Source organism: Aquila chrysaetos, chromosome 4 (assembly GCF_900496995.4).
Source record: "Aquila chrysaetos chrysaetos chromosome 4, bAquChr1.4, whole genome shotgun sequence".
In the NCBI taxonomy this organism is placed as follows: Eukaryota; Metazoa; Chordata; class Aves; order Accipitriformes; family Accipitridae; genus Aquila; species Aquila chrysaetos.
Genome location: NC_044007.1, coordinates 60007050 through 60026654, shown reverse-complemented (window position 1 = coordinate 60026654; position 19605 = coordinate 60007050). Strand labels below are relative to the sequence as shown.

Here is a 19605-nt window from a genome sequence, read left to right as displayed (position 1 = left end):
TTAACTATTTTGCTAATTTATGGCACTGCATTTATACCATGATTATGGAAACTTAAGAAATGACCATCTGCTTTTCCCAACTGTGTCTGAAAACTTTTCATTGTTACAGAATAACAAGCTAAACTTTGCCTAGTACAGCACCTGCCTACCTTGTAAGGAAAATGAATTGCTTGATTGCCTAGTCCGCAGGGTTACAATTTGGTACCTCAGTATGAAATGTTTAAGCAGCTTATGATCCTTACACATGTATCCAAGTACCAGATTTTCCATATTTTGGAAGCATTTCAAATGGAAAATAACTTTGTGGGCTCAATTCTTCTCACATGCACTCCAGAGCAACAAAATTGCATGTCTCTATAGTCCTCAAGGTAATTTCTCATAATTTACAGAAACAGGAAAAGTGAATGGGACAGTATGACTATGGTAACATTTTGTGGACTTCATGCAGCAAAATCTCCTTATATCACCTGGAAAATTACATTAAATTTATTTCTTTCTACTCAGAGAGGGCCAGAGAATCTCTTGTCATGTAGGTAGAATGATCTGTGGGACTGCCCTTAGCTGTTATCAACATATACCCCATTCACCCAAACAAAACACAAAAATGCAAGCCTTCAGTGCTCTACTACTGTGTGACTATATGAAAGGAAGGCACTATTTTTTCACTGTCAAAATGTGGAATATGTTGCTACCAGTTGTCAATCAGTCCTCAGTATTATTCTTTTTCTAACCTACAGAATAAAATGTCAGTTAAAAATTCAATTTTAAACCAGCCAAATAGTTGTATTCCAAAATTAATATTCTCAGATGGTCTGCTAGGGTCGATAAAACTGATCTCAAGATTCTGGCTTAAATCTTCAGTTACTCTATGAACAGCACAACTTAATAAACAACACATATTAAAAAACCTTTGCCGCCTTCTCGAATGTTTAGAACTACCTTCTTCTCCCAGGGGAGCATTCTGAAAAAGACAGCCTGAGACTGAGCCAGTAAGGCAGATTTTGTATTTTCTGGTACATGAATAATCACACATGAACTACTATATGCAAAAGAGCTATATTTGTCTTGGTATTCCTATTTATCTGAAAGATAAAATAAAGTTTATTCTTTGCTATATTGTTTATGATTTATAGCGTACTACTACCATACTATGTGCTTTACACCCATGTAAATAACAATATTACTTTTGCAACAGTACAGGGCTGTAGCACCAGCAAATACTTGAATATGGAAGGAACTATTAACGGTAGTAATTTTTTAGCTGAGTCAAAAACATCTGCAAGAATTAATCCTAAATATATTGTATAATTTTATGAGCATATTCATTGATTTTGGTGATCAGCACCTTTTCGTGATGTGTTCTTCTGTTGTCAGTGGGGCTTCTTCATTGGCTAACTTTACACGGCCTGGGAAGGTTAAGTTGGTTCCCATTTATAGACTGATGTCAGGTGATCTATAGTTAGGTGTTGACAATGTATTTTTAATAGCATGTAATCAAAAACCCCAGTTTTTAACTGGCTGATCCTCTTTCTTACAGCCTTGAAGGTGTGAGAGATTAAACATTATGACCTCCGCAAACTTCTGCTCATGGTATAGGCTGGTATTCATACCACGACCATGGTTTGGATAGATGGGACAGAATTAGAGTTCTCCTAACAGCATAAACTCCACTGCTTTTTCTAAGAGCTACTTGTCTCTAATTTACGTAACACTAAGTGCCTCTTCCAGTGCAAAAGTGACAGAGTAGACACTGGTAGCATAAGGTAGCTAATAGTTATTCTGAGAGAAATGAGCAACCTAGTGTATTAAATTCTTTCTTCTCTCAGCAGTTCCACCATTGCACTTAGCTCAGGAACCTCTTCCAGGCAAATGCATGATGCTGAGAGAAAAAGATTATACTGCAGAGATTTTCCAGGACTTATCACCAGTATATTCATGTAAAAGCCAACTTATTGGACGTGAAGGAACCATTCCCTGATTTTTTCAGGATCTTTAAATATGTAGTCCCAGGTACTCCCTTTAACTGGTAAAAGTTGGTACTGAAAAACTGACATGTACACAGGTACTATTTTACTAAGTGATTACTAAAAAAAAAAAAAAGACAGACGAGGAACTCATGGAGTGCAGTGTGATACTTAAAAAAAAGCCAACAAAACCAAACACCAAAAAAACCCAATAGTGTGGAGCAAAGAAGAAATTAAGTAGAAGAATTCTGACAAGGCAGGAATAGTCCTGGCAGCACTTTTAAACTGTAACACATGGAAAGCACTAAATACATGGGATGAATGCCCAATGAGTCTGTAGACAGACAATTATGTCTATCAGAACAGGTATAAGAAAAAAGGCACTACGGAAAAGGTAGCATGATAGCAGGCTACAAGATGTAAAACTTTAAAGCATATGCAGTTTGATCTTTTGAAAGCAATGGAGAAATATCCTTTATCTTCACCAGTCTGAAAGAAGAAGTAGCCTTGTACTAACATAGATATCAAATAGATCTGCATTTATGAATTTCAAGTAACTTGTCATCCATAAGGGATGGAAAATAAAGGCAGGAAAGAACTCCCTGTTATCTGTTCATAATGTTTAAAAATGTTGCATGATTCTCATTTTCAGAACAAATAATATTCTATCTTCACAGCAAAGAACAATAGTGAGCTATTGTTCTCCAGCTATTTTCGGGATGTTGACTATAACATCTCCATATTTCTCTGAATTCTGTCGATGCTTTTTAATCTGCTATTGCCTCCTGTCTTACAAGACCACTGCCTCAGGGCAGGGGTTGTGTTTGCTTGCACTGCGCCTAACACAGTGGGGATTTGGTTCATGACTGGACTTCCTTAGCCCTAGACTAATGCAAATGCTCATTAGTAGCCCTAGTTTTACAGCGCTGTATTTCTAATGTCATTAATACACAACTGTGAGACTAGAGGACAGAGTTAAAACTGGATGTTGAGTGACACCCAATAGCAAGAATTAGAGGACTAAAAACAAGCTCAGCAGATGAAAAGGAGAAGGAACATTACAACATGGCTAAAAAAAGTCAGCTGAAGCAGCATGAGCTTAACTGACATCAAAACTGTAAATCTCATGCTCTCATGAAAAGAAGGCATTTTCTGATAACCAGCCAAGCATACAGGAGACTTGAATCTACATACCATTGCAAAATTAGCTTTTACTCTTGCTTTTCTATTTTGTCAGAGACCCATAAAACATAGTTTTAAATAATGCCCAAAAGAAATTCAGAGGAGAGCACTGCAGGTAGAGCCTAATAGTCTACTGAAATACAGAACTGGTATTACAGGATTATATAAATAGCATGGCTGAGGCATTGAATAAAAAGCTGTGATGAGGGCTACTTAATTTACGGATGTTGTCATCACCTTCACTAACCTTCCTCTTCTGTAATGCCACATGTTAAGGATCAATGTTCTATATTATACTAAAAGATCAAAAAGCTGCATGTTCTGGTTCAGTATCCGACCATAAGTCTCTCAACTCTATTATTGCCTTCTAATAATGAAATTACATACAAATTGTCTTTTAGTGCTTGAGCATGTGAAATTGTCATCACTGTAAATCCCTGGCATAAAACCCATTTTTGTATCCGTTCAGCTATGTGAGAAGACGACTTCCTATCAAGAGGGAAAGAGGAAATTACACTATAGCTGTGCAGGCTAATGAAATCAACCAGGAAAAAGCAGTAGATTTTAGGTTATCCCTTTGGATAATTCTTCCTGTGTGCCTTTAATCTCACCATTCTCCCCAGAGACACTTTAGCCCTGCATGCTGAGTAGGAAACACTCAGATTGTCAGTTAGCTCTCAGTTATTCGGGGTAATCCAAATAAAGTAAAGCATGGAATAATGCAAAGCCCACAGTGACTAGCCAGTGAAGAAAAGTGTGTGCTACTAGTGACTGTGTAGTACAAGCTGAGACAGTAAATTCATACCACTGCTGTACAGTTGAAGCATCCCTTCACCAAGACCTATTCAATCCACAAAGCAGGTAAGCAGGACTTGACTATTTGGTCTGTTCATTTGTTTCATTTGCAGCACTTGTGGTAGAAAAACATTGACCAGAATGGCATGTCCCATTTTACTTAAAAGGTCAACTGTTATCAAATTTCATAGCACAGAACAACACAGAGTTCCTGAGATGGATAAATATCAGAAATACAGCAGTTTTGCTTTTTCACTTTCATAAATGGCCTTTGGGGAGCATATAAAACAACAGTGCTTCAAAGATTATGCTAAAAGTAAAGATAACATAAATAGAAAAGGAGAAAAAATACAACGAAGGGGAAGTTTCTCTCTGAGTTATTATGCCATCTTTGTTTTCCACATAGTGTCCACAAAGACAAATGAAGAATAGTTGGCTCGTGTTGGGTTTGGGGTTTTTTTTCCCCCAGAAGTACCCGGGGAAAAAAAAGAAAGGAAAGAAAAAACCACCTGTGCAGAGCTGTAGCTACTCTCAGCCGGGAGCTTACTTGCAGAGCAGATGTGAACATTCATCTTGCGCAGGACGCTTGGAGGGGCGAGAGCCCAGGCTGAGGCTGGGCAGAGAGCGCGGGTCCCCATGGGTTGCCTCCAGAGGCAGCGGGAGGGACAGAGCCCCCCAGGGAATCGCACTCAACCCACCAACCCACCTCCTGCTCTGGTACCTGCAAATGGGGCAGCCTAACCTCTTTTACTTACATTTCACTTTTGTAATTTCACCCCATCTCCTCTCCATTTCCCAAAGTGTCAGTAAAACTGCTGTAGTGTAGTTTCTAGAGAGAGGAAAAGCTATTTGGGCTAATTTCTATTCAGAGATCCTCAGCTCTTTCATCACAGATGAAGTTCCCTCAGTTTCTCAGCAGCTGATATTCCAACATATGGGTCTGAGTTTGACTGAGGGGCCAGCACTTCCACAGTAGTGGAGTAGCTCACCATCTTAAAGTATTTTAGCAAAGACACTTACTATCCAAGTCAGCCAAAAAGTCATCAGCCGCATCTGAAAGTGTCAGGCTATGATGTAGAAAAAGAGCTCTACTTCTGACTACATCGCTATGGCTTGATATAAGGTCACACCCCAGATAAATATCATATGTGAATAATTCTGTCACCCTATTGACACATTGACCAACACCTTCGAAAAACAAAAAGCAAAACCAAAGGCAGATAAAATGGAATTGGAAGGCAATGACTGTGAGCTCTAAGAAACTACATGTTCTTAGTCCCCTCATTTAACCTTTTTTCTTGCTTTTGCCATCAAGAAAATGCAGGTTAGGATTTATGTTTTGCTTCCCCATATATTATAAATAACAACTACATGCAGGGCATGTTACAAGTTCCAAGTGTTATTTCTGAGAAGTACCAGTGAGCCTCACAAAGTTAAATATCAACTTCTTGGTTTTGTGCTCAATCAAGCCTATGCCTTTTTCTCTTTTATTTTCAGTCCTTCCTATCTTACTGAGGTTTCAGGGAAAAAAAAAAAAAAAAAAAAAAAGAGGAACTCAGCAAAGAGCTTGAAACTCTCCCTGTCTTCAACCATACCTAAATTTAAAGCCATTGGAAAAGGAGCTTTGGTTTGGATCCAAAAGAAAACAGTGAAGCCAGTCATCAATCAGCATCTCACATGGAGTTCACAGCCTTGTTTCACTTCTTCAGGTTTATTTGTGGCTTCTTTTGATTTTTTTAAAATTTTTTTAATAAGAAAAATGAAAGGATTGCTGGCTGAGACTTTGTGTCATTATAATGCTTTTGAGGAGACTCACATTCTTGCAGCAGAACACATAAAACGGAATTAAAACTAAAAAAAACCACCAGCAACAACAAAAATACACAACCAAAACCAAACCCTGGATGTCTGATAGCTACATAACAAAACCAAAAATTATATCAACAAAATTTTAACGTTCTACTTTAACTTCACCCCTTTTTGCCAATGTGTACCCATAGAGACTTTAATTACAAGATTGTATACAGCTTTTCAAATATTCAATATAATAGCATACACTTTTTCCTAATTTTAGGTGTCTATGCATTGCATCATTTTAAATTGCTCTGTACTATTATTTTTATGCCCAAATAGATTCCATTTAGGTCATTTATATGGAAAATAGAGAGTAAGGCATTTCACAAAACGTATTACCAAGCAATAGTAAATATTTTCCAGAAAACAGAAGCCACCTATGCTTCTAGCTAAATTAGCATCATAGTTAACTGCCTCTTCTCCTACATGGTATGTCTGGAAGATAACAGTACCTATCCAAACAGGTAAATGGGCTAAACAGTTAAATGCTTCAGCCCTTTAAGTGAACATAACATATGCTGTGCTGACGGACAGAAAGAAATTGTATGTGGTTCAGTCCACAATCTGATTACATGTTAAGCACCTCCCAAGAGGCACTCAGAATTACTCAGGATTGAATCCAAGATGATTAAAATTCATACCATGGAGAGGAAAGACCTACATTTAAAAAAAAAAAAAGAAGCAAAAAACCTCAGTCACCTCTGACTCCTATTAGTGTAAAACTAATGGAACTCCTCCAGAGGTTTCTCCAGAGTGATGTGAAACAGGCCCCTGCTGCCTTAAGAAAATAAATACCTTTTTTTTTAAAAAACAAACAAACAAACAAAAAACATTCTGGCAATAAATGGATGTCAAGGATGCAAGAAGGAAGGCTGCAATATACCTCAGGTATGGATCTGAAATCTTGTTAAATAAACACAAAACACTGAAAAATTATTTTAGGTGGAAGACTCATCTTACTGAGGCAAATAGGAATCCTGTTACATTATTTAAAAGGAATAGGGTTTTACCCCACATGATCATGTAATTAAAGTGTTAGAATGCACACACCCAGGAGGACAGAGTTAATGCTGAACATGGAATTAACATTGGTATTTCATGCCTCTTGAACGATTTGCCGTGTAATCCTAACAGTCTCCAAATGCTGCCTTCCAACCAGAATCACCTGGGGCTTTGTAAAATGGAATAGCGGTGGGGAGAAAATATTCCCTAATGCAGCTCCATTTGCCTGAGTGTTTCTGAAGCATTTTTATCTCACAGCCCTTAAAATCCGGAGGAAGGTTCCTCATTCCTGGATGTGCAGTTAGATTGGCACCCTGCAAAGCATCCTGAACGTAAGGCGGTGCAGGACTGACCACCCCAGGAGCAGAGCACTCTGCAGAACATGAGGCAGAGTCTGGTCACTGCTTCCACTTCACTTGATGAGAGAAGTGAGTTGTGAGTTATGAGTTATGCCAGCTCTTTGCTTGCTGTAGCTTCCTCACCAAGGGGAAGGAAAAAGAAAAAGGAAAAAAGAAAAATAAAAACTAACCTGCTTATCCAAATCTTGGTCTTCTCAGTCCCTACCTGCCTGCAAAGGATTTGAAACAAGAACAGCAATATTTTTAAGGGGAGAAGAGGGGGAGGAAGGCGACTGCTGCTCACTTCAGAGTGGTGCTACACATAATACGTTAACATACAGAAAGAAAATCACTTCTTCACCTTTTTGCTTCCCTGCATGGGAATGCAGCTTCGGTCATGATTGCACCTCAGGAACCACACAGTAAAAAGCCTCTCCAGTGAGAAGGTTAGGAACCGGGCATATCTTATCGTATAAGACGCTCAGCAAGGACTCTGTTTGCAGGAAGATGGGCTTCCTTTTGCAAGTGCAAATTTTTATCTGCTTTTCCTACAAAATGAATTGCTGGTACAAATGTGAGTTCCTGCTGATACAAAAGCAGGCTGGGCACAGATTGTTTCAGAAAAAAAGGTTTGCTTTTCAGAAGATGTCTGCTTATGAATGCTAGGACTCCTGGAAAGGACAGGGAAAAGCAGACTGTGAAGCTAAAAATAACAACATACATGGAAATATCATGTACTCCAGCGCTACCACAGCTTCTTTGGCCATGATATAGTAACTGAATGACTATGAGAATAGTTACAGATCAAAACCAGTCTTCAGTCAAGTATTTAAAGACACTTCTTTTCCAGGAGAGAAATTCCAATTTGCAAGCCACACTTCCTTTTTCATCGGTAGGCAAGAATGCCAAATATGCCATTTTCCAGAGACACAAGAGAAGCTCCAACCTGAGAACAAATTCGCCTAAAAGACAAAACTCACAAAGCCAAGCAGCAGCTGCGTGGCATCAGAATGGACACTGCTACATAACCTAAAACTTCACAAAATCTTTCAGGACTGCTGTAATAAGAGAAGGTATTTCTGATTCTAGCACATCTTTCTCAAGGGCTCAATTGTGCAAAGTACCAGCCCCAGTTCAGAAAAGCACCTAAATACAACCATAGTTGTAATCATAAGAGCAGTTCCCCATTTAACTTGATTATTCAGTTGGCATGATTAAATTCTAAGTGCTTAACTGCGTTAACACAAACATCAAGGTTTTTGTCTCAGTAGGACAAATTAAGTAAGCTGAAATTCACTGCACTCGTATACTTGAATCAGTAGATTTCAGATTACTTCATCTCCTTTTCTGTAAGCGTGCCATTTTGCCAAAAGCTGTCACTCTGTTGTTTTCTATGCGTTTGCTATAGTTTAATGAGAAACTCTATTTATTGATTCTGATATCACATAGAAAAATGGGGGTTTCTTTCAATAAGATGATTACGCATAAATGTTACATAGAAACACAAGAGGGATTTTTGTTTGTTGGTTTTTTTCCCTTTGTAATTGCTGAAGGAAGCGTATTACCCACCAGCACAAGGCAGTGAATGAGGATTCACAGCCGTGCTCCGCACGGTCCACGTGCAGCAGCGGGCGCGCGAAACAAGCCATTTGGGATGCCCCGATGGAAGGGCTTGCTCTGCGCTGGCCTGTTGCCCGTCAGAGGGAAGGTAAAGCCACAAGATTTTGCACGGAGGGACAGCAAGGCCCCCAAGGTGCCAATCTGCCAGCCAGGCAACGTCAAAGCAAGGCAGTAATGCAGACATGCCCTCCTTTTCACTTGTCACACCCCCAGACGCCCGATTCTTTCTCTCTTGCCTTCAGTAGTGCTGATCTTTAGGGAGCAAACAACATAACACAGAACTTCTATTTTCTGGTACTAGCTGTTAGCTCTTATAAAAGAACAGTCTTCAATATTTTTCTCTATTCCTATGTAAAATAAAAAATAATCTAATATTAGTAATAAAATCTTTTCTTTGTATCAAAGGTGGTAAACACTTTCATTATCGTACTCCTTTAAAGAATCATAGCTGAAATGAAAATAGCTCTTAATGAAAATTGCAAGAGGAATCAGGAATGTAATGTGTTGCTGTTTTGAAGTGCTAAACATTTTCCCTTTTCAAACTACGAAACTTTGTCCCACCCTGGCTTAAGTCAACCATGCTGACAGAATTACAATTTTCAGGTTGCACCATATAAACACATCAAAAAGCAAGCATCTGCACCCTCCAAAGGTTGTTTAAATCCCCTACCTTTCCTACATAGAGTGGGTCTGTACCCATGTATTCTTCCAGCACAAAGAATTGATTCCACACCCAGCTGCGTTTGGTTCTCGTCCTCCCTGATTGAAAGTAGGGCTTTGACCTGGACCTTGAGAGCTCTGCTTGATTCATCCCAGAAAGACACAGGAAAAGAGCTAGTATCTGCAGAAAATGGCAGAACTCCACTTTGCCCAACTTCATCTTTTTTTTTTTTTTTTCTTTTCCCCGTGAAAGAAAAAACCTTGATGAGAGCGGGCACAATTCCAGTTGTCTCAGGAGCTCTAGCCTCCGGCAGGTTGTCAGCTGGGAGTCCAGAGATAATAATTTGTAGAGTGGTCGATTGGAAGAAGTCACCACTGCTGAATAGCCTTCACCAAAGAAATGGTGTAATAGGTACCTATCCGGGAAAAAGACAAGAACTGTTGTCAGAATTTTTTTTTTTTTTAAAGAATGCAAATTCTTTGCAGCTTCATATAATGCATCAAAAATGTTTATGATTTTTCTCATCATCAACACAGTTGAGTTTACATAATAAGTCTCTGAGAGTTTAGAGTGCATTCCTTGGATGGCATTACTACTGCTGATACGTCCATACTTGACAGCTATAAAGTTTTCTTGTGACTGCTCTCTTAATACACCAGTTTCCCCCATACAAATGCTGAATATTTTTCTCTTTAAAACAATCAAAGCAAGTGTAGTTATTTACAGTTCTTTGGTTTGATTTTTCCTCCTCTGTCTGCTACAGTCTTCTTTACTTGCCATTACCATGATACAAATCATCAACTACAGGCAGGAAGTTACATTAATGGTAAGGACATATGCTAGCTTAACTCTCTTCCATACAATGGAAAAGTAGAATAAAGGAGTATAAGATGAATCTGAACAATTTGATTGATTCTTAGTCACAGTACACCAGATGTTATGATTTGTTCTGATCTGAATCTGGCCTAGTAAAAAGCCCTCAGAGTCTCCCCACTCATTCTTACTACATTCCTAAAGCAAATGTCAAGCTTGGTAAGAAGCATGTTAGACTAGTTTATATACTTACACACAAATATGTTCAGAAAGATCAGAGGATAATGTGATTTTGTATTTTCAATGAAATCTTGATTTAACAACAAATGATCTTTCAGCACTAACACATACAATTTTCATCTTTTTGTGCATCTTGTCCTTTTTTATTTCAAAATCTTGATCATTTAATAACTGGTAGAACTCACTAAAAAAAATAACCAATTACAAAAAAACCCGACCCTTCAATATTTAAACAAGTCTTTTTTCTGCCTTTTACAATTGTGAGCATTCTCTGGCCAAGCAAAAATGTATACTTAGTATAATGTTTTTAAAAGTGTAAGTTCTGTCAGACAGAACGAACCATAGCTTTGCCTTTCAGGGAAATCACCTGCATTAACCCCAGGTAAGCAATGCTCTCTCTGAAAGAGGCATCCCCCTTGCCTGAGTGAGCAATGAGGCAGACAAGAAGGATTTAAGAAGTGCCAAGCACAAGGTGAAAATGAGGATGAAATTAAAACAGATAACAAGACATTCATTTGGAGTGAACTGCTGCTACTTAGGAAGCCCTGGAAGAAAGAAGATTTCATCCTCTCTACATTTAATTAATCTAAAAAGGCTAGACATTAAATCACATACACATTAAATGCTCTAGATAGATTAACATTATATCCCTACCCACTACTATTAAAACTGAGTGAAATGTGATCTCTGCTATCTGTTTTCAGTATGTCAGGCTCTTTTAGCTGCAGAATGCCTAAGCATCGTGCTGCCAAAGGTACCTAGAGGGCAGAAACATGAAACAAATAAAAAGCTCTTCTGATTACAGGCTGTATTTAAAGCCTTTTTTACAGTAATCCCTTCTGTGGTACTGCCCTGCACCAGAAAGGCTTTGCTTAGAGGCTGGTGGGATAAACCACAAACCCACTGAGCGTGTTTGCTAAGCAGCAGCAATTTGAAAGCTTCCATATGTGAAAATCCAGTGTCTCCCCACAGGCAAAACAAGAATAGGCAATGTCTTACCTAAAGACCCTGATTTCCAAAACATGATGCTACAATTATAAAAGACGTCTCTCCAACATGGACCAAGATTCTTTTTGCGGTGGAATTAACAGGCAGGTGTCATCATCCCTAGCAGAGCATAGCTCAAAATGATGAATCCCAACTAGTCGTAGCTCAGTTTTGATCTGGCCCTTTGGGTAAATCGTGACCATATGACATAGTAATTACTGGGAGGGCTGCCATGAGTGGCAAGGAGAGCGGCTGTGCTTCCTCCGTCATAGGTTCACTTCCTACCGCTCAGTTCAAATAAGATAAGCGTTGTTTGTAGTAAAGGCTGTTTATGCACCCTTTGCTTTCCCTCTCTGTGTCTAAGTTACATCAGGTTAAAGACATCTGATATTGATAAACCGTCAGTTTATTTCAAAGAGGCAGCAGATTGTTATTTAACAGAGATAAAAATATGAAATGGATTTTCTTAAGAAATGTCAGTAAAACATTTACAATATGTTAGAGTCTTTCCACTAAGCAGTTTGAAATGTCTTGTTCTTGCTCTGAACAGACATTTCAAACCTAGAATTGCTCTAACCTTTATCTCGAACAGTGTTCTCTTATATCCTCTCTTTTACACCTGCAGGAAAGTATGAAAGCCACCATATGGAGTGCCATGGTCCCCAGCCACACACCACAGCACAGAACTGAAAAACGCACCCAAAATACCAACTGAAAAACAGTCCATATGCTAGACAGCACAATCTGATGAAAAGCAGAGTACTCACACCCCCTGGAAAAAAATTGTTGTCGTTTACTCATTCTCAAATACTTTCACCACACAATCTCCAGAATTCCAATTATTTTTATTCAGCTGTGTGGCAGCACTTTCAGCTCTGAAACACTCTTCCCTCCCTTCCTCCCCTTCTTCAGGATAAGTCTTATTCCTCTTAGAGCCCTTTTTTTTAGGTTTTTATTTATAGTTCTTTCAGCGCATTGCCTTTGGAGTGTGATACTTCCCAAGGCAGAAGTAAAAGTGTCTGCTATTTAAACACCTTTTCTGTTTGGGGAATAATTATTTATTAAATTGCATTTCATTACCTATCTTGCTGATACAGATATACATATTTATATGGATTTTTAAATAAAAAATATATATATTATATTTCTGTCCAAGCATAACTATCACTTCAACAGCACCTGTTCTATGAAGTCCATAAGTATGAAGTCCACAAGACCACATAAGTAACACCACAGCATCCATAAAATTGAAAACTAAAAGGTGCTGTTGTTTTTTTTTTTCTCATCAAGGCATAACTTCACTGTTCAGGGTTGCACTTGCAGCAGTGGATATGACTAACACTGACAGCAATAGAGGGAATGCAGTGCTCTGCTTCCAGTGCCTTCTCTGTCATCTGCGCTTACAGGCTTGAGTGTGAAGTGAAGGCAAAACTGACCTGCAACCATTTTGTATTTTGTGTTTAAAGATGCTCTTTTATAAAATGGTATCACTTTCTGCACAAACAGGACTCAGCGTACGCAGAACTGAGAAATATTTGCACTTGTAATTGATGTCATTACTTACCCTAGGACATCAGTGCACCTTTACATCTTGTTTCTGCATCTCCAGAATGCTACTCCCCTCCCCAAACAGGGGCAAAATGCAATCATGTCTCCTCACTCACACTTTGCCTACATAAAAAGTAATTTAGGCTTTAAAAATAAAATAAATTTGTCTGCTGGTGTATTTAAAGCACTAGGCTCTACCTTTCATATCTAAGCTTGTACTCCCTATTTACTTTGCATATAGTCCTGACAATCACAAATATGAAAAATACAAAGTATAAAAACTGGTGTGTAATTCAAAGAGTATGTTGTGTGATCTGGACTGTGCACGTAGTATGTCTTACCAGAGCAGTAACACGCTGTCAGTGTGAACAGCCATAAGAATAAAAAAAAATTAAAAATATCCACTAAATATCTAATCTCTCATGTTTGTGTTCTTAAATAGCTGGTTGACATATAAAACATCAGACTGAAGAATATACATTTGAAAAAATAATAACCTCCTTATTCAATATATACCATAAAACTTACATCTTCTCCCATCTGCTGTATAGAAATGGAACTATATTTAAGCCACAGCCTAGTAGCAGAAATGTTCTGGTGAACACTGCTAATCTGAAAAATGTTACTACTCTACTTTGCCAAAACAATCTGCTAGTGTCAGAAAGACACTATTATGCACTGTCTCTGAGGGGCAATCTTGATTTGTTGAAAACATTCAGATCATGAATAAGATCCTCAGCTTTAAGGAATTGTTCCCCTCACTGCAAGCAATTAAGGGTAATTTACACCCACTGAAAATCTCTCTGAATATTTTGCTTCGCTCCATAATTTCTAAAACAACGCATCAAGACTAGTCCTCGCTGTTTGTGTGCAGCAGTCAGCACCCAGTAGCTATGGACAAAAACATGTCTTCAGTCTCCCAGATATCCTCACGGAAGCCCTTCTTCCCCACCCCTGAGATTTCCCCATCCTTGGAGGGCATTTGCTGAAGGCTTTTGAGATCATCTTCGTACCACCTGACCTTTGCAGCCAAAGCGCAAATTCCTGCAGACTTCCAGTCACACATTGCTACGGGTGTCACAGTGCCAGCTTAATCTGTGAACCATATCATTTCCCCGTCAATCCCTTCAACCCAACGGGGAATTTTGTCCTTCACCGTATGTTGTCCTAAAGTCTTTCCAATGTGCAAAATTCTTCAGGAAGAAGTGGAAATCCAAAAGCTTTTCCATTACTAAACTCCCCCAGCCTGGCTTACATTTCTCTATTTTGAAATCTCGCTGTCAGCTCAGGGCATCCACTGAAGAGTTTTCCACTCCGATTGCCTTCCCTCTCCCCCCCTCTCATTAGTCTCCTCTCATCGGAGCACTTAAATTTTTGATACCATTGCAAAATTTACTGCATAAATCTGGACCTCACTGTCTCTGGAAGTGCAGCCCAGACAACACCTGCTAGTAAATCTTGCTTTAGCTTGGTCAATAGTGCACAGTTATCCCATGTTTAGGGTTTTTTTTTCCTCTACTTTAGTCATTCAATAAAATAAGACCCTGTGTGTTGAGATAATTCTGAGGGTGACTGTTGCCACTGGATCTTGAACCATGATCTCTTAAACACAGTGGAATCAGCAGGTGAGCCCCCTGACAGCTGAACTACCCTCACTGAAATATTTACGTTTTGACATTCCACTTTACAATGCCCATTGGAAAGGGTGTCACTTTCTGTGGCAGAGAAAATTCCCCTTTGTTATGAGCCTGCAGCTCCTCTATGTCACACGTCCTAAATATCACAGGAAACTCCTTCACAGGCTCAGAGACTCTGTGATCCTTGAGACAAAGGGTTTAGAGAAGATATGTCTAATTAGGGTGCAGATTGCTACATCTGGGTATCACTTTTTCCAGGGAAAGAAAAAAAAAAAAAAAAAAAAAAGAAGGGTGCCTTGGAGTAAGTGAGGTGAGGACCTTTCCATGAAATGAAGCTCTGCAAGTCAAGGCAGTATGATGAAACCTATTAAGTCCCTGTGCCAGAAGACATTACAACTACAGACCACAACCTCCTGCCGCTAACTGGCCTAAATATTCACATGGGAGATCTGTAAATGTAGTGCACATCCTGCAGTCTGCATCTGGTTATCAAGAAAAAAACTATCACTGCTCCAAACATATGGTGCTGCTACACTAAACTGGCTCCAATACTCTCTGACTCAGGTGAAAGGACCTGATGAGACAACAGAAAAACACTAGGCACACTTCAATAAATGATAGGGCTTCAAAAAATGCGTAAAGGAAACCAGGCAGCAGCTTTTGCTCTTTCATACTGTTCTGCAGTTGCTCATGAGATTGTATGTGGCTAGAGTGCTAAGTTGTTTGGGTTGTTGACAGTTTCCCCCCTCCCCCCAAGAAAAGTGAACAAAAGAAGGATTTCTTTTTTTTTTTTTTTAAATATCATTTTCTCCATGTGAAAGTGCTTTGTGGGTTTTTCACCTTGCTATGGTACATTTTATAGATCTAAGTTGCTGGAAAGGATTATGCTAATTTGATCAGTTATTGAAAAGAAACGTTAGCAGTATTTGTATATCTGTGACCAATCAAGTCAAATATTTAAATTTCCACAAGCTCAATTTCTGCAGCCTCATTTAAGCTGAGGAACCTCACATTAATGCCTAGGGATGACTTTCTTGCAGAACCACTGAATTCCCAGAGGAGGCACTCCTGCATTACTGCTCAGAGTTAAGCCTGGTTTGACAGGAAGAACCGAAGTAACCATCATCTCTTTTATGCACCCTTCCTCAGCTAGAATGTAATGATTTTTATTACCACGAAAAAACAATACCCAGTAGTAGCATGAAAGCGTACATGAGAAAAAATGTGCACGATAAACTAAAGGAAACCGAATGGCTCAAGAAAGGCCTTCATTGAAGAACCGCTGAACACAGCAGATATTGAAGCCAATAGCCAAAAACATACACAGAAACTTACTGGCCAGCCTGTCACCAAAACTGACTCCCAAGCAGTATATTCACCTGCAAACCATTTGAAGTTTAAAATATTTTCTATTTTCCTTGCACGTTGTAGTCAATTTGTGAGCTGAATACCTTTGAGAAAAAGCTTAGTCAGGTTTATAGTAAAGTAGGACTATAACTTAGAGTAGAACAACCTCAGGTTTTGCATTAATAATGATTTTCTTCAGTTAAGTCTCTGACTGCTGAAGAAACATGGGAAAATATGGACACAACATGCACATGCACACAGCTATAGATGAAAAGGATAGGTGAAAATCTACATGGACGCTATATCCATTCTTGTCATCAGATAATTCATGGATAATCTGCAGTTATACAAATACTTTACAATTACCCTTTTATATGGAAAGATAAGAATGCTTTGCTATTAAATCAATAGCAAATAATCAAGAGTGCTTTTCTATTAAATCAATAAAAGTAGACTTAAGAGAGTTGCGAGGCTGTCATCTGACTCTTAACACAATTCTAATGACCTACATCAGCCTCTAATTACAGTACAGTCTCCCATTATAAGGCTGAAATGCCCTCTGATTAAAACTGCAATCTTTAATGGCTTTCTGCAAGAAAATAGTCTACATTACTGATGTTTGGTTTTTTATTCACATTAACTGCCACACACTTCTAACATGCAATGGTAGCTCAGATTATTACCTTCGATATTTCCCTAATATTCCAGGTAGGTTTTAATCTGTATTAAGTACTCAAACCCAAGATATTTCACATACTTAATATTTGTCAGAGTCAGCTTTTAGCTCCTTTGCTCCTCTCCCCTTGCTATGGATTTTATTGCAATTGTTTCTTAAATCTTACTTAGCCCTCCTTCATGACCCTAAAAAAGAAGTGTGTCTAGATTAGATCCCCGGGTAGCTGCAGGCTGGAGAGATAGAAAAGTCCGTACAAGGACTTTAAACAGGATGTCACACTTGGTCCCTAGATAGTTCTTTTGGATTTGTTTAGTGGGTTTTTTGTTCTTTTTTCCCCCAAAGGTGGTAACACACCCGTTGCACTGAACTAGCTCTAATGAGGCACGGTTGTACTATTTCTAAACATCCTCAATTCACTGTTGCATCTTTAAAACTGTTATGATATTGCTAAGAGCAGATGAGCATCATTTCCCAGCTGATCTTTATCTGTTGACCTGTTGTACCTTCAGAAGCTATATTCTAAGCAAACTTAATTTACTTACGCAACTTTCATGCTATTGCCCAACTGAATAGCTCTTCCCCTGAGATTATGCAGACCTACCTTTTCCAGAAACAGAAATAAGTATCTAGCTTTCACCAGTAACAATTCTGTGCAAACTTCAAATGAGGTAACAGAGGAACAATTAGTAAATGTAATAAGGGTAGAAAAGTCACACATCACTGCCAAGGAGAGACTGCTTCAGAAACTGGCATTGTTAAGAGTTTGGCTCCTTTATGTATTTACTTATTTGTCCTGGAAAAGCACTTTATTTCCTGCAAAGCTGTACAATCACCTATGTTTTAGCTGAAAAATGGCAAGGCAGCATGTCTTGTTAGAGAGACTATAAAGTATATGCTGCCCTTTCAAGTCTCTGCTTTGACTTGAGAAGTTATCTATCAGAACACAAGATTTTATCCTTGCGATGGGAAAAGATTAAAGTATCAACATTTCAGTTCCCCAAATCAGAGTGCCTCACTAGCCTCCATCTCCCATCCCTCCCTAAATCCCCCAATTTGCAGGGGGAAGGCATCGTCTGCAGAATCCTGGCTCACCTGAACTAGCTCACCTTTTGAAAGCACGAGTATAAAGGCTAAATCTTATCTCAAAAAGGGATATTTTTTCCTCCATTTAGCAACCAGAAGTCGGAGGATCCAGATCACAAACCGCTTGCTACCGGTGCCCACAACCTATTACAGGAGAGCAGGACATGCCCGTGTGTGGCTATGTGGATAGCTGGGGGGACGGGGCGGGGGGGGGAAGGGTCGGTATCAAACAGCCAAAGACTGCAGAGCCAGCCTTACCAGCTGAATACTAATCAAAGAAACACGCTCCCATCATTTCAACATTTGCAAACTCTGGAACATCCTTGACACAAAAGGAGGAAAGCTCTGGGAAAGAACTCGGGAAATTTCCTGGCCTCGGTAACCTTTTGCTCTGCAGCATCAGTGCCGGACTCTGAGACCAAGCAAGCCAGCCGCTTCGGTTTGGCAGAAAGGACCGGGGGAGTCAGGACTTAGCGCTGCCCGTATTTTGCAGAAGTGTGTGGTCCTCCCTTCCTCCACCGCCACCCCCCACCTCCCCCCTTGTCTGCGAGACTTCTCCAAAGAGTCAGAGAGATGCTATTGTTCTCTTATGTCTCAGAAGGTGAACACACGCCCGCCTGTAGCGTGGGGGCTCTCCCTTCCCACGCTGTCCCTGCCGCCGCTGCTCCCGCCGCTGCCCGGGCCGCCCCGCCGGCCCCTTCCCCGCCGCCCCCGGGCAGGGACACAACCAAACTTCCCTGCTCACTCCGCAGAGCCGCGGCCCCGCTGCCGAGCGGGGCGGGTTAAGGGCGAGGGACGGGGCGGGGAGGGGGGGAACACGAACGGCACGCAGCCCCCCTTTCCTGCAACTACTCCGCTCTCCTTCTGCCTACGCGGAGGGGAAGGGGGAGAGGAAAGCAAGGAAGGGCACAGGTGCAGCCGGCACTTACCTGCTCCCCCTCTCCCTCGGCTGCCCGGCGCAGCGAGTCTTTTAATCCCAAGGGCCGCCGGTGCCTCCGCGGCGAAGCGCTGGCGGGATGCTCCCAGGCGGGGGCCGGGCTGCGGGCGGCGGGGGGGCCCGCCTGGCATGGGGGCTGCGCGCCCGCCCGCACCCGCGGAGGTCGGAACGCCGCCGCTCCGCTCCTCCTCCTCCTTCTCCTCCTCCTCCTCCTCCTCCTCCTTCTCCTTCTCCTTCTCCTCCTCCGCGGCACGGCGCGGAACGGCAAGCCGCTGGGCACACGGTGGGAGAAGTGGGTGCCGGTGCCAAGCCCGGCTCCGACTGGGTGCGGATCGTGGCTGCGGGAGGAGGAGGAGGAAGAGGAGGGAGGGAGGGAAGGAGGGGGGAGGGAGGGAAGAAGGCAGAGGAGGTGGGGATGCTGCTCTGGGCAGGGGATCTCAGCGCTCGGCGGCCGGAGCCGGCTGCCGGCTCCGTCCGAGGGCGTGCGGAGGAGGCACCGGGACTCTTTGTACCTCCCGAAGACCCAGCGGTGGCTCTTGAAAAGGGATCCGGGGAGCAAGCAGCCTGCCCGTCCCCGCTCCCCCCCGCCTCTCCTCTCCTCCTCCTCCTCCTCCTTGACAGGATATACAGATGGAGTCCTTTGGATAAAAATCAGGAGCCGGGCTAGGGGGTGGGGCGGGAGCCAATCTATCTCCCGATTTGCATTTGAAACGCGGAGCTGAAGGAGAGAGTTTAAGAATTTTTTTTTTACCACCCCCCCCCCCCAACTTGTCCTAGAAGCCGCGATCAATTGAGCTCCCGAGGTGTGAAGGCAAAGTCGCAAAACTAATCCGAACTTGCGGGGTCCCTCCTTGACAGTTTTGCCCTTTCAGTCTCCCCAGCCCTCCCTGCTTCCCCCTGCCAAACCCACATGTCCTCCTC

The 19605-nt window shown here is 41.1% G+C and overlaps 1 protein-coding gene across 2 annotated transcripts in view; it reads right to left on the bottom strand.

Annotated features, from left to right (window-relative positions):
- The window catches only part of CDH7 (cadherin 7), a 78998-nt gene extending 67425 nt beyond the window's left edge, over positions 1-11573 (bottom strand). The window contains exons 1-2 of one of the 2 annotated variants that reach the window (XM_030011838.2): positions 11469-11573; positions 9426-9831 (exon numbers count right to left, since the gene is read on the bottom strand). In XM_030011838.2, the coding sequence (XP_029867698.1) occupies positions 9426-9635 (210 nt within the window). In that variant the 5' untranslated portion in view covers positions 9636-9831; positions 11469-11573. Of the gene's footprint in view, positions 1-9425; positions 9832-11468 lie in introns of those variants that run through there. The other variant, XM_030011839.2, reaches the window with a different exon arrangement.
- Positions 11574-19605: the final 8032 nt, after the last annotated feature.